At 49.3% G+C, this 12,765-nt stretch overlaps 3 protein-coding genes across 3 annotated transcripts; 1 reads left to right on the top strand and 2 right to left on the bottom strand.

The window, feature by feature from the left end:
• Positions 1–251: 251 nt before the first annotated feature.
• Positions 252–3,919, bottom strand: NSUN4 (NOP2/Sun RNA methyltransferase 4). The gene is made up of 6 exons (XM_015870479.2): positions 3,456–3,919; positions 2,725–3,128; positions 1,902–2,056; positions 1,597–1,751; positions 961–1,085; positions 252–767 (listed from the first exon to the last, which is right to left on the bottom strand). The coding sequence occupies exons 1-6, from the start codon at positions 3,549–3,551 to the stop codon at positions 494–496; spliced, it is 1,209 nt and encodes a 402-aa protein (XP_015725965.1). The 5' UTR covers positions 3,552–3,919; the 3' UTR covers positions 252–493.
• Positions 3,920–4,031: 112 nt separating this feature from the next.
• On the bottom strand, positions 4,032–4,908 carry LOC107317598 (cytochrome b-c1 complex subunit 6, mitochondrial). The gene is made up of 4 exons (XM_015870481.2): positions 4,780–4,908; positions 4,665–4,688; positions 4,377–4,538; positions 4,032–4,291 (listed from the first exon to the last, which is right to left on the bottom strand). Exons 1-4 carry the CDS (start codon positions 4,819–4,821, stop codon positions 4,259–4,261), a joined length of 261 nt encoding a protein of 86 aa, XP_015725967.1. The 5' UTR covers positions 4,822–4,908; the 3' UTR covers positions 4,032–4,258.
• A 30-nt stretch (positions 4,909–4,938) lies between these two features.
• On the top strand, positions 4,939–12,765 carry LRRC41 (leucine rich repeat containing 41). The gene is made up of 10 exons (XM_015870472.2): positions 4,939–5,071; positions 5,145–5,231; positions 5,421–5,491; positions 5,883–7,044; positions 8,018–8,263; positions 8,675–8,839; positions 9,383–9,481; positions 9,975–10,097; positions 10,518–10,593; positions 11,821–12,765. The coding sequence occupies exons 1-10, from the start codon at positions 4,963–4,965 to the stop codon at positions 12,053–12,055; spliced, it is 2,373 nt and encodes a 790-aa protein (XP_015725958.1). The 5' UTR covers positions 4,939–4,962; the 3' UTR covers positions 12,056–12,765.

Raw genomic sequence — 12,765 nt, 5'->3', positions numbered from 1 at the left:
GTCCCCCACTCCTCTGCTTCTCATTCCCCTTTTCCCCCTCCTTGCACCAGAGGCTGAAAACAACCAGTCACTGTTGCTGCATTAATAACTACGCAGCGTTCCCCATCAGCACACTGTGCAGCCACACTAACACTTGTCAGAGCTGTGATGCATTGGGCAGGACTGGCTTATGCTGAACTCAAATGATCAGCAACCCATGAACTGCACCTTCCTGGAAGGATGGATATGGATGGGCGGTCACTTTCATTTCCATCTACGCAGCCTCCTGAACCTGTTTTATTATCCTGAACCTGTTCGCATAAGATGAAAACAATTTAGCCCATTTAATATGTTTTAAAAAGAAAAATAAATATCCTTTAAATATGCTTTCTCTGGACATTCAGGGTATGTCATGATAACCAGCAAAAGGGAAACAACATCAGTTCCAAACACGACAGCCCAGAGATGTACAGTGAGGAAAGCTGAGCTGCCCCAAACCCAGACCTTTCATCCCTTATTCTCGGCGTAACTTGCAGAAATACATAGGCCCAAAGTTGGCTGTGAGGTGAGGAAGAACGAGCTCCCCCAGCCGGCAACCTGAGAAGAAACAAAACGTGTCCTGGAAGAGCATTCGGAAGTGGCTCAGGTCCTCAACGTGGACAGTGATGTTGAACTGAGTTTCTGCGATGTCTATCGCTCTCTCAACCACATGTTCATTCTGCAGCGGAGAGAGGGAGCACGTGGAGTACACCACCTCTCCTTCTGGTTTGGCAGCAAGGATCCCAGCCCTATGGACAAGATAAAACAAACATACCACCAGGGGAGGAAGAAGAAAGCATGGGATAACAGCACTATAATAACTGTGTGTGCCAGTACATAACCCATATGGAGTGGGGAGAGCTCTTGACTAGGCACATGTGAAGTAAGAAGAGGTTTCAGTGCTAATACATACAGCAACAAAACAGCTTCAAGCTCACTCACATCAGCAGCTGTAACTGCAGCATTGGCAACATCTGACGCTCCTTGGTTCTTATTTTGTGGAAGATGTTGTTCTCCTCCTCCATGACAGAGTGTCTGTCTGTTGTGCAGGGCACATCCACAAGGACCTGGAGCAGCACAGATCCCACATCAGCTTTGGGCCCTGGTCTGTCTCAGAAATCCCCCACCATCACTTCACCCAATGCTTCCACCACACCACACAAATGTAGCCCTCTGTACGTTGCCTAGCTTATGCCACCAGATAAAAGTACAACTCAGAATGCCCATACTCTCAGGTCCTGGAGGAATGGTATAGCTAGATGAAATACTGCTCTATCATTGGCTTAGCTTTAGCTCTTGTTCAGCGTATCAGGCTATGTAAAACTACACGATCACACTGTTGGGTAAGCTGCTGTCTCACTTTGAAACAGGAAAAAACTAAGCTAGATGTGAGGTGCTGACATAGAGAGAGAGCTGTGTGTGCCCCGTCCCTGGGGGTGCCCCAGGTCGGATGGGGACCTGGGTAGCCTAAAGTGGTGGGGCAACCAGCCCACAGCAGGGACTGGAACTGGATGGGCTTTGAGGTCCCTTACAACCCAACATTTATATGATTCCCTTCACTAGTTTCCAGTCACTCACCTTATGAAAAGTTGTACGTTGCAGCTCCCCCCAGTCCCTTCCATCATGCGATGTAACGCTCACAGCCTCCCTGACCTTCTTGGGAATGTAGCTATTGAGAATGTGATACAACCTCTTTGTTCGGGAAATGGAGACATCATTGGCTGCCAGATACCCTGAGGTGAGAGATGGGAAACAGCATGCTGAGAAATTCACCCTGGAAAACAAAACCACACCAACTCCTATAAGCAGAAAAGATGAACAGAAAGGTATCGCCATGTACCCTGCACTCTCAGTCTCAGCTTTACTAACTCCCCTCCACTTACCACAAGCCCCAGTCTGCAGCAGAGCCAGCGTCTTGCCACCTGGAGCTGCACAGAGGTCCAGGACGAGGTCATCTGGCTTCACATTGAGGGCCAAAACGGGCAGGAGGGATGCTGCATCCATGAGATAGTAGCTGAGGATCCCAAGAGAGTCTGGCCTGGAAACCACCATTTTGCATATAGAAAACAAAGAAAAATATATAGTTGGAAGCTACGATGGGTATAACCAAAAGGAGCTGGTGCTAACAGCTTGATGCTGGTGTAGCAGGAATGCTAAGTCACAGCTTGAAGCAGTGATGGGGCACCTGGTGGGAAGGCAGGGCCAACCCAGGGGAGCTCAGGTGCGTGCAATGCACTCACACCAGGTGAGTGACTGGGAGGGTTGGAGCCAGGATCTACTCCTTTACAGCCCTCATTTAAAGGCTGGCAGTGGAGGTGAGGGTGTCTCTCTGGAGAACTTCTAAGGTAAGAAGCTTTTTTTTTTCTTCCTTTGTTTCTGTATTTGGGCTTGTTCTCATTTGCTGAAGCCTAAGACTGTGCCGCCCCGCTACTATCACATTATAGATTACAGTATTACAACTAGCAATGTTGGTTCATAGCAGGAATAGTTATAGAAACACAGACTCGTGGAATCATAGCATAGCTGAGTTGAAAGGAACCTTATGGATCTATCAACCAGCTCCAACCCCTGCTGTGGGCTGGGTGCCCCCCTACCAGCTCTGACTGTCTAGGGCCCCTGATGTGGGGCAGTTAATACAGCACTATAGAAGCCTGGCTGGATATAGGTCGGCACTATTCAATGTCAATAGCAGGCGAACCATCTCACCACGCAGGACGGAAGCGTGAGATGTCGCCCCTGGGGAAGGTGTAGCACTTGATGTTGGAGCTGACAGAGGCACGAAGCAGCGGTGACGTCTCTGCTGGCACTGCTGGCCCATCTCCACCAGACCCCTCCAGGGTTTTCCTCTTCTCTGCTTCTACCCCTGCACTTTCCTGCCAACACTGATCCCTTCTGGCAGCTTCAGAAACAAAATCGGTGGCACCGAGCAGCTCCAGCTGCTGGGCGACGAGGTCGGCAGAGGTGAAGTTGTTGAGCAGGGCGCCGTATTTCTGCTCGCACAGCATTGCTGCTCGCACGGCCGGCCAGAGCTCCTGCAGCTGCAGACTGTACGTGGTGTCAAAGTGATGCAGCGCCAGGCGGGTGGCCGGGATGCGAGGGGAGGTGGTGGCCTTTGGAAAGAGAGATCCAATGGGTGAAGGGACTGGGAGACCAAAAGACGGAGCTGGGGGCTGGTATGTGGGAGGGGAAAGGCAGGTGGACTCAGGGAGAGGTGTATGGGGTGTAAGATGGGATAAAGGAAGGAGTGTAGGAGGGTGCAATGAGAGCCGCGATGGGTGTAATGGGGAGGGGGGGAAAGAGTGCATTAGCAACAGTGCTGGGGGAAGGGGGGTGGTAAAGGGGATGAAAGACAGAAAAAGGAGGTGCGATGGGGGAGGCACAGCGAGGGGACGGACAGATCAGAGGGAAGAAAAGCGCGGAGCTGCCCCGGTTCTCACCCACTTCTTCTTGTAGAGGTACCGCCGGGACACGGGGCTCAGCCCCAGCACACGAACCCTCCGCAGCAGCACAGCCCGGCCGCCCGGTGCCGCCATGGCTGCGCTCAGCAGCGCCTTCCGGGGCGGGACCGGAGCTCACAGCCCGCCCCTGGTTGGAGGCGGCCGGGGACACGCGGTAACGTTGCGGTGCCGCTCAGATGCAGGGCTTTGCAAGCTGCACGAATAGAACTGTTTGGAGCCGATAGGGATTGAGCTTGAGAATCCCCAGTATAAGGATTGTATTGCTGCTACTGCTCACTGTGGTGCTACAGCAGAGCAGCACTCAGACTCGGATGGCACCACCACCGTGCCCACATGCAGCCCCATGGACAGCTGCTCTGGGTCACAACGCAGAGGTGACAACAGAAGCTCCATTAGCAATAAGGGCAGCACAATAAACAGGAATGGCTTCACCTCACAGGGGTGAAGTGTGTGGATCCAAGCAGGTGGGGTGGGCTCTGAGCCTCACTGCTTTCATCCTAACTCCATACCAGTACAAATGAGCGCTGCAAGGACTACGAAATAAACCAAGGGCACTTCCACAGGAACTTTGTATGTTTAATATGGAAAATTACAGAACATCCATATGTTTTTTATGAAGATGTGCAGCTGCAATGAGAACAGACACAATGACATTCTGGTGCTCGGTCGGTGCCAAGAAGCCACTTGGTTTATACTTCACGTTGGCGATAAAGAGGCAGAACTGCGAACCAACGAGGCTCTTCGTTTGGACTGTGGAAGCAGATGGATGATCACTCCTTCATTCACTTCAGCTTGCTGAAGAGTTTGTGGGCAACCTGGAAGAGGAGACGCTTTAAGCTCAGGAGCACAACAAGAGCCTCTCAGCTCCTATAGGGATGCACCCAGCAGTGCAGCACTCACACAGTGGTCCCGGGCGTGCAGGAAGTCGAAGAGCTCCTCGGTGCACTGCTCCTCCGTGTGGGACCGCGAGGACACCCGTGCATCGCACAGCTCCAGCCGCTCCCGGGCCTTCACGCACTTCTCGGTCTGCTCGCAGTGCTCCCTCACAGTGGTCAGCGGGTCCTATGGACGCGATATAAGCACAGACAGCCCGAAAGGCGGCGGTTTAACACAGGTTCCTTCGTTTTAAAGGCCCAGCTAGCAGCCCGGACCCACCCCGTGCCCACAGGCCCTCACGCCCCGACTCACCACCAGCTCCTCCTCCTCTTCCTCCTGCGGACAAAGCACAGCACAGCCGTTACCGCTCGCTCTGACCCCAGGCCTCGTCCCGTCCCCTCGCTCAGCCCCGCCCGGCTCCGCTCACCTCGGGTTCTCCGGCGTGAACAACCGCGTCCCGCAGCCCCATGGCGGCACCAGGACTCACCAGGGTCACTCGACGGAAGTGCCGCTCTACGCTCCGGAAGCGCAGATCTCAAGATGGCCGCCTGCTCTTCCCCCTCACCCCAATGGCGGTGGGAGCGAGGAGGCGGGGCCGGGTCCTCCCAACATGGCGGCGCCGAGCGGGGTGATGTCGGCGGAGCGGCCTGACACGCTGCAGGCGCTGAGCGCGGCGGCCGTGAGCCGCAGTATGGCGGCCTTAGAGCCCGACGTGTGGGGTAAGGCGCGGGGTGGTGGTGCGGGGTGTCGGGTGCCTGCACGTTGCTGCCGTCTCCTTCTCGCTCTCCTCAGCGCTGCCCGGACACCTCCTGCGGGGGCTGCTGCCGCTGCTGTCCGTGTTCCGGCTGGAGAGAGCCGAGGCCGCCGCGAGGAGAGCAGGTAAGAAAGGGGGCGATCTTAGTAACTGAGAGATGAACCCATTTACTTCATCGCACTCTGAGCACGTTCCTTGTCCCAGTCTGACCCTGCACCCCCTCTCCTTCCATTGCCCGCTGTGGGAGCACCGAGCGGGGCTTCCAGCTGAGGAAGAAAGGCTGAGAGCAGCACCTGGTTTCTTTTCTTTTCCAGGGCTGTCCACGCAGCCCATCTGGCGCCAGCTGTGGGATGATGTGATGAAAACCAGACCCCCCAACTCAGAGGTGAGGAAACTGCATTGACACACATGGGTTCTGCTTTTACTCAATGTCACACTGCTGCTGGGCACTTGTAGAGCTTGAGACCAACGCATGGCTCTTGTGTAAGTTTGACTATGGGAAATAAGCATCTGTTGTGAGGGATGAGCTGTACACAGCCTTGATATCACGTCATTAAGTGTGCTGAAAGAAGAAAACTGGCTTTACAGATGCATTTCTTTAGGGGAACAGAAGGTAAAAACAATATCTTGTATCAGGGTTAAACCTCCGTGTGCTGAAGTCACGTGTTGGATACCTGTGTGGTAATTTGATTCAAAGATGGTGGCTGACTCTTTGTTAGCACAGCCTTTACTTCCACTTTTTAATCCCGGTTGACTCTAAGATGGTTTAATTGCAGAATATCCGCTGCTGGAAGAAGAAGTTCTTTGAAACGTTCTTCTCAAACGTTCTTCATGGTGTCTTGGATGTTTCCTCTGACTGGCGCCTCAATGACCATCATTTCTCCCCGCTGCTCCACAGCTCACCCCATGTGAGCCAGCTTACTCTGTGTAACATGCTGCAGGGTGCGGTGGAGCTCGTTGCGGAGCGCAACCAAAAAGTGCTTGAGAACTTGGCCAGCTCATTGCGGATCCTGAAGTTCCAGCACCTCCTCTCCTCTGACCAGTCCATCAGGCATTCGCTGGTTTTACTCCTTCACCGGCTGATTCACCATGGCTCTGTCAGCCACGTGTCCATGTGTGCCTGGCCTGTACCTGACACGGTTCTTCTTGTTCTCATTTTGAGTATGAGTGCTGGGTTTTGGCGCTCAGGAAATGCTCTTACGTATCACAGCAGCCCGTGTGGCCTTTGCAGAGAGGAGGGAGATACTCAAAGCCAGAAGACAACACAAGAGCCATCTGAGAAGGGCTGCTGCAGTGAGGAGTGGACTGATGGCATACACCAGAAGGAATCTCCTCGTGCTCTGGAGCAGGCTGATAGGCGAGCAGAGGTGAATGGACGGGTGGCTGACACTGGCCAGAACACTGCCCTCTCTGGACTGAATTGCTTTCCTTTGGAGAACCAAGCGTGTGAGGAGGCAGACATCAAGGTGTCCTGCAATCACACAAGCAGACAAGGATCTTCCTGCTTCTCAGAACAGCCGCCCCATCGCTCTGCTCTTCGAAAGTCACGCAGACGGGTGAAATCTGCAGTAGGGAAGAAACGCCGCTGCCTCAGACGAAGCAGGGCGCTTTGTGCTGACCTGGATGACCTGTATGATTTTGTTTTTACTGTTGCTAGAGAGGACAGCTCAGTGTCAATTGACCAAAACACCACAACAGAGGGAGAAAATGCTGAGAACTTGAGCAGCTCCTCCACAGGATCTCTGTGCTGTGGCCATGCTGGTTGTAAAAGAAGAGGAGGATCCAGTGGGATCTTTTCTCTAAAAGCTTCTCACCGCTTCCGAAGTGTGTCCACGCTGGAACTGTTCTCCATTCCTTTGACTGGTGACATGTGTCGGACTCTGAGTAACCTGCTAAGTTCCTGGGTGTCTTTAGAAAACCTGGTTCTGTCTTACAATGGTTAGTGGTGTGAGCAGGACGTTTCCTTTCAGCTGTGATTTGGTCTGAATGATTTATTTGTTCACTGAAAGAAACATTGTAAGAGTATTCCTGATCTTGAGAATGGTACTGGCAGAGATGTTCAATGAGAGCGAGAACTTGCTTGAATGCTAGAAGACAGTCAGGAATATGAGAGGAATCTCTATGTCTGAAATGGTGCTGAGATGAAAACATGAAGCTGCAAAAGCACAGCAAATCGGAGGTGGAGAAATGTAATGGAAGCCCAGTAGGATGACAAGGACAGGTGGGGTGGCGCAGAGACAAAACAGGTGACAAAACAAACCCTGGTCAGCTGCTGGCTCCTCCTTTGTGGGGAACTGTGGCAGGGCCTGAGCCTGCAGGTTTGTCCAGGAATGTTCAAAGGAATCTGCTGTGTGGTTGCATGGACCCATTTGGGTGAGTGACAGGATGAATGAGTGATAATGGACAGTGGATATACAGAGAATGAAGCATAGGAAGTTCTGTGGGTATTGAGCTGGGGAAAATAGGCCTGTGATAATTTTATGTGTCTTGTTGGTCTGGAAACAAATCTGACACTTACTGGTTTTGTATCTCTAAGTGTTGATCTGTGCAGAAGACCAAAGCAAAATACAATTAGTAATACATTAGTCAAATGTTAACTGCATAGTTCTATATCCTTGGAGATATTACAGTCCATTCTAGCAAGAGAGAATGGACCTCATCTGTCTGAGAACAGCCTACAGCCTTGTGCTGAAAGACTGGCCAGAGAGGGAGAAGGAAAGAACTAGATCTCCATCTTCTGTGTCTAGTCAGTCCTGTCACTTAAGCATGTATAGATAAAGTACCTAGGGGGAACCTGTGAATTTAGCCTTTGACACCATTGCTTGGCACTGGGCTGGAAGTTCCACTGTTGCACGTGCACTGGTGTCTGTACAGACACATCTAACTCCTTTCTCTATAAATGCTATTCCAGGCCTGGGTGCTAACATCTTCTGCATCCTCTCTGGGCTCCAGGCCCTCTCCCAGCACTCAGGCTGCTGCCTCCGTGTGCTGCGTGTGAGCGATGTGTTTTCCCACATGCCCTGCATGGAGCTTGTGCGCTGCATCCTGAGTGTCTTTCCCCAGCTCCGAACACTCTCGGTCAGCTTTGACCTCAAAAACCAACTGGAGGGAAACAGGCCAGAGGGGAATTCAAGCTGCAGTGATTCAGAAATCCCAGGTAGGAAATGATTCTGAGCAATGAGTGGGATGTGGCACGTAAATGAGAGCTGAACTCTGTATTGTCACAGTGGTGTGTAATTAAGTGATTATAGCCACCCCTTTCTGATTGAGATGGTGATGCACTCTGTCATTCCCAGTCCATGACAAAGCATCTTACTTGCTGCATGCCAACCTGATACAGGACAGCTTTGTACAAGGCTGAGCCTGAACTGCTAGCCATGACTATCCATGTAACCCATAGGGAACATACTCACTAGGTCTTTAAATTGCTTAGGAGCTTCTGCCCTTCTTAGCAATCTAAATGATAGAAAGGTGCACAGATTTTTGGTTGCTCCACAATGTAGCTATGCTGAAGACAGGTACTCCAGACCAATCTCTTTCACTGTTATGTTTTTTTCTCTTGCCTTAGAGTGCTGCCTGGAGCAGCTGGAGATCCGATTCCCCAGGGAGCCTCTGCACACCACATTCCTGCTTCCAGTGCTTAAGGCATCAAAGTCCCTTCAGCAGTTGTCCCTCGACAGCGCCACGCTGCCTTCGTCTCAGGAGCTTGGGCTCCTTTTGCAGGCACTCAAAGGTACTCTGCTAACATGTAGGTAGTGTCACTTTGATACATGGAATGACTTCCTTGCTGCAGTCTCCCATCCCTGCAGCATCACTGCTTGTCAGTTACCTTGGACTCTGCCAAGGCCTGATTTAGCCCTCATTGGCAATTCTGCTGTGCCCAGCTTTAGTCTGGAAGTGCTTCTACCACACAAGCTGCTGGGGCACATCTGCCATTAGTTGCTCAGGTACCTGAGCCTCCTGCATCTACACTCTGAGCTCTTGCCACATCCATGTCTTTTTAGTTTGGAAGCAGCTTGGATGGGTCTGTTCTTTCAGTGCAGAAATCCTTGGAATTAACTGAGAAAAGAAGATAGGTGCCAGCCATCCTAGTTTTTCTGTTGAACATGTGGATGATCCTGTATAAAAGAATGGTTTTTTTTTAATTGCCCACAATCCAGCAGTTTATCCACGGTCCAGTACAGTTTCTCGGTGTTAGCTGTTAGTTGCAACAGTTATTTGTTTTTTTATGGTAAGGCCAGACAGTACTTTACCTGAGAACTTGTTTTGCTTTTAGAATGCAATCCAAATCTGAAGAAGCTGAGCTTTCACGATGTGAACCTGGCTGACCATCAGAAAGAAGTTCTGCTTTTGCTTCAGGATCCCATGCTGCAAGGTACAGCAAACTCCTGGGCACACGTGCCTAGAAAGGTGCTGCAGGTGGCTGTGTTTGACTGGCCGGTTGATGGTTGGGAGCTGGTATTTGGATGTGCAACGTTGAACAAAAAGTCAGGTGTCTCAGGGATAGATTTGTAGATGCTGGAAGAGTGAGACTGTCTGGCTCTCTGCTAGCAGGGCAGAGAGGATCAGCTGCAGTCAGCACATGTTTCATAGGAGAGTCTATCAACTTGGCTGTAAAACAAAGATTTTTTAACCAGCAGAGCAGATCAGCCTTGAACTGGGTCAGCTGGCAAAGTCACCTCCCTGGTGTGAGGATTGTCATCTTTATACTGATGGAAGAGCAGTGCTCTCATACATGGTCTACTGCCAGGGAAGCTTTGTTCTTGCAAATGGATTAAAGTCTGGAGCTGTCTGAAGGATGTAATTGTGGAATAATTAAGCACAAAGGGAGTGAACTAACATGTACTGACAATTCATTTCTTCCATAGAAATAACGTTCTCTTTCTGCCGGCTGTTTGAAAGCTGCACTACTGAGTTCTTGTCAGAAATAATCAACACAGTAAAGAGAAATTCATCTTTGAAGAGCCTCAAACTGCCTGGGAATCGCCTTGGTGTGTACCATAGATGTCAGCCTTGACTTCAGACCAGCTTTGCAGGGGGTAGCTTCAGAGTTGTAGTTAAGACCATTGATGGCCCAAGATCTTAGTGTTGAACTTAATGTATTACATGAACAGCATCAATTTTGTCACTTAGTTCACCAAATGAGGGGGGCCTGAGGTAATTTTTTTACAGGAAGAATTTCAGTTGCATTCAACAATGTACTAAGAGTGCTGCATGAGCACTACAGTTGCTTATCTCTGTGGACAAACTGAAAATGAGTTGTTTATGCTGGGCATGCATGCTTTCAGTCTCCCTTCTACATAATATCTACGTAATCCCTTCTACATGATATTAATCTCAGCCCCTTTGCCATTCAGATATTTAAGATAGTTGCAAGCTGGGAAATAACAGCTGCATTTCTCCCCTCTTAGGGAATCACAGGCTGGTTGCCCTGGCAGACATTTTCTCTGAAGATTCCTCCTCTTCTCTTTGCCAGCTGGATGTCAGGTATTCTGTTGTTCTAAAGACACTGAATTTGTTTCAGGATGTCCAGAGCTCAGCTAGGCTCAGAATAGCAATGAAAGCCTGAGTACAGATTTTTTCTTTACTTAAGGGAACACATGGACAAGAAAAGTTTAGAGAATGCTGCAGTGAGCACTTAAAAACCTTAGGGAACTCCAGTGACTAAGGCCAGGCCATGCTCCCTGAGGTGCTGCACTGTCACATTTATAAATGAATCAAAGTTCCGTCTTAAAAGCAGCTTTCATTTTGTGCTCCCCTGCAAGGCTACTGCACACCTTCCTTGCTCTTAAGGCTAGAACTAATGTATCTATCTACACTTATTCATAGCCACCAGCGTGAACAGCTCTGTTCCCACTGCTCCAGCACAGGGAGAACACTGTCATTCCCCATCAGATCCTGCGAATGCCTCTGTATCCCTTTCATCTTCTTTGGTTTTCAACCTGAACCACTGCTGCTTTATTTATTTATTGAGCCTCAACAGCCATAAACACAGGCACTGTGTTATGTTCACAAAGCAGGTGGAAGGTGGCATTTCTGCAATATTGTTTTACTTGATTTTAATCCCATTTACATCCTAATGGCTCAGCTTACTGCGAGTACACAGGCATGAGAATCTAACCATAGCCATTCTTTCAGCAGTCTGGCATCCTGAAATTGTCATCTCCACTTGGCTATTATGTGCTGAGACTTAGTCTTGTGAAACTTTCTATCCATTTATGCATCTGTGCAAGAGAAATGATCTTTTAATCTAGAAATACGGGGATCTGACATCTCCTCTCAACGCTTTCTAAGAAAGAAATGATCCCTTATTGCTGAGGGCTGCATTGAGAGCTGTGGACTGGGTCAAGACCCTTGGGTCCAGTGAGCTGCTATAAGACTGAAGGGTGCTGACAGAAGCTTGAGTCCAACAGGATTTTAAGGTCATAGTGAAGACTAGTGCAGTTATTCATTAGGAGGCCAGGAGAGCAAGTTTTATGGTTTCTTCCCATAGTTGGTTTATAAAAGCTTTCAGCCCTTAATGCCATTGTGTTTCAGGAGCTGTTGGGTTTTTTTTTCCCCCAGTTTAAATTAATGGTTCATTCATACTCTGTATTGCTGAGGGAAGTTTGCATTGAAACATCCCCACATAGGTGGTTATTAGATGGAGCAGTAACTGCTCAAATTACAGCCTAGATTCTTAGTGACTTTTTTTGCCCTCCTTTTTCTGAGCAGCTCAAATTGCATCAAACCTGATGGGCTCCTGGAATTCACAAAGAAGCTGGAAGGCTACATCCAGCAGAGAGGGGGGAAGATTCAATTCACCCACTTACGCCTCTTCCAAAATTGGCTGGATCAGGATGCTGAGACAGCTCAAGAAGCACTTCGGCGTCTCAGAGCAGTGTGCAGTGTGGTCAATGACTCATGGGACTCTTCTCAGGCTTTCGCTGATTACATCAGTGTCATGTAAAGGACACAGGGCAGGAGAAAGCTGATCAGCATGAACTAAAACACTCCAGTCCATGGCCACTAAAACTTAGCACAGATGGAGGTTTTCTTCCTCTGGTTCAAGCAGGAGACAGTTCTTGTCACTTTTCTGTTCCTTTGAACAGTGAAGTGATATAGTGACCATTTGGGTCAACAGCTGTATTTCCAGTTAAAGTGGAACAGACATATTAAATAAGCTTCTATGATATCCTGCAGATCTCGACCGGGGTTTTTATACAGATTTCATGTTGGTTTACCAAATATCATATAAATAAATATCTCCACCCTTAGAGAAACTTGAAAGCTGCCTGAAAATAGACCCTGACAAGCACACCTAAGTGATGCAGTTTTTGAGCAGCAGGGTTGAAGAGGATGGCATCCAGAGGTCCCTTTCAACCTCAGCCATTCTGTTATAGTCTGTGATCCTTTAAATAAGAACTTCTCCTTCCACTTAAAATGAGTAGGGAAAAAAACCCAACTAAATAAAGCTCCCCCCCTTTTTGACCTTTTGTTTACCTTATAAAAAAAGCTGCATTCAATACAACATGCTGTTTGTTAGCAATCACTGATCAAGTTATCTGGGAAAATGACTGGTCCTGCCCCCATCCACTGTCTGCATCTTTTTTTTCCAGAGGCTTTGAAGAGTTGGGTTTTTTTTGTCATATTTTTATAATAAAAACAGAATTAAGAGAA

This window comes from Coturnix japonica, chromosome 8 (genome assembly GCF_001577835.2).
Source record: "Coturnix japonica isolate 7356 chromosome 8, Coturnix japonica 2.1, whole genome shotgun sequence".
NCBI lineage: Eukaryota > Metazoa > Chordata > Aves > Galliformes > Phasianidae > Coturnix > Coturnix japonica.
Note: the sequence above shows the minus strand (reverse complement) of the source record. Positions and strands in the feature narration are given on the sequence as shown.

Coding starts and splice junctions, on each gene's coding strand:
- LRRC41 (XM_015870472.2), top strand. CDS start 4,963: ATGGCGGCGCCGAGCGGGGTGATGTCGGCGGAGCGGCCTGACACGCTG. Junction 7,045..8,017: donor CCTGGTTCTGTCTTACAATG/GTTAGTGGTGTG, acceptor ATGCTATTCCAG/GCCTGGGTGCTAACATCTTC. Junction 8,264..8,674: donor CAGTGATTCAGAAATCCCAG/GTAGGAAATGAT, acceptor CTCTTGCCTTAG/AGTGCTGCCTGGAGCAGCTG.
- LOC107317598 (XM_015870481.2), bottom strand. CDS start 4,821: ATGGGGCTGCGGGACGCGGTTGTTCACGCCGGAGAACCCGAG. Junction 4,689..4,779: donor TTCACGCCGGAGAACCCGAG/GTGAGCGGAGCC, acceptor CTTTGTCCGCAG/GAGGAAGAGGAGGAGGAGCT. Junction 4,539..4,664: donor AAGAGGAGGAGGAGCTGGTG/GTGAGTCGGGGC, acceptor TCGCGTCCATAG/GACCCGCTGACCACTGTGAG.
- NSUN4 (XM_015870479.2), bottom strand. CDS start 3,551: ATGGCGGCACCGGGCGGCCGGGCTGTGCTGCTGCGGAGGGTTCGTGTG. Junction 2,057..2,724: donor TCACGCTTCCGTCCTGCGTG/GTGAGATGGTTC, acceptor GGTGGTTTCCAG/GCCAGACTCTCTTGGGATCC. Junction 768..960: donor CTGCAGTTACAGCTGCTGAT/GTGAGTGAGCTT, acceptor TCTTGTCCATAG/GGCTGGGATCCTTGCTGCCA.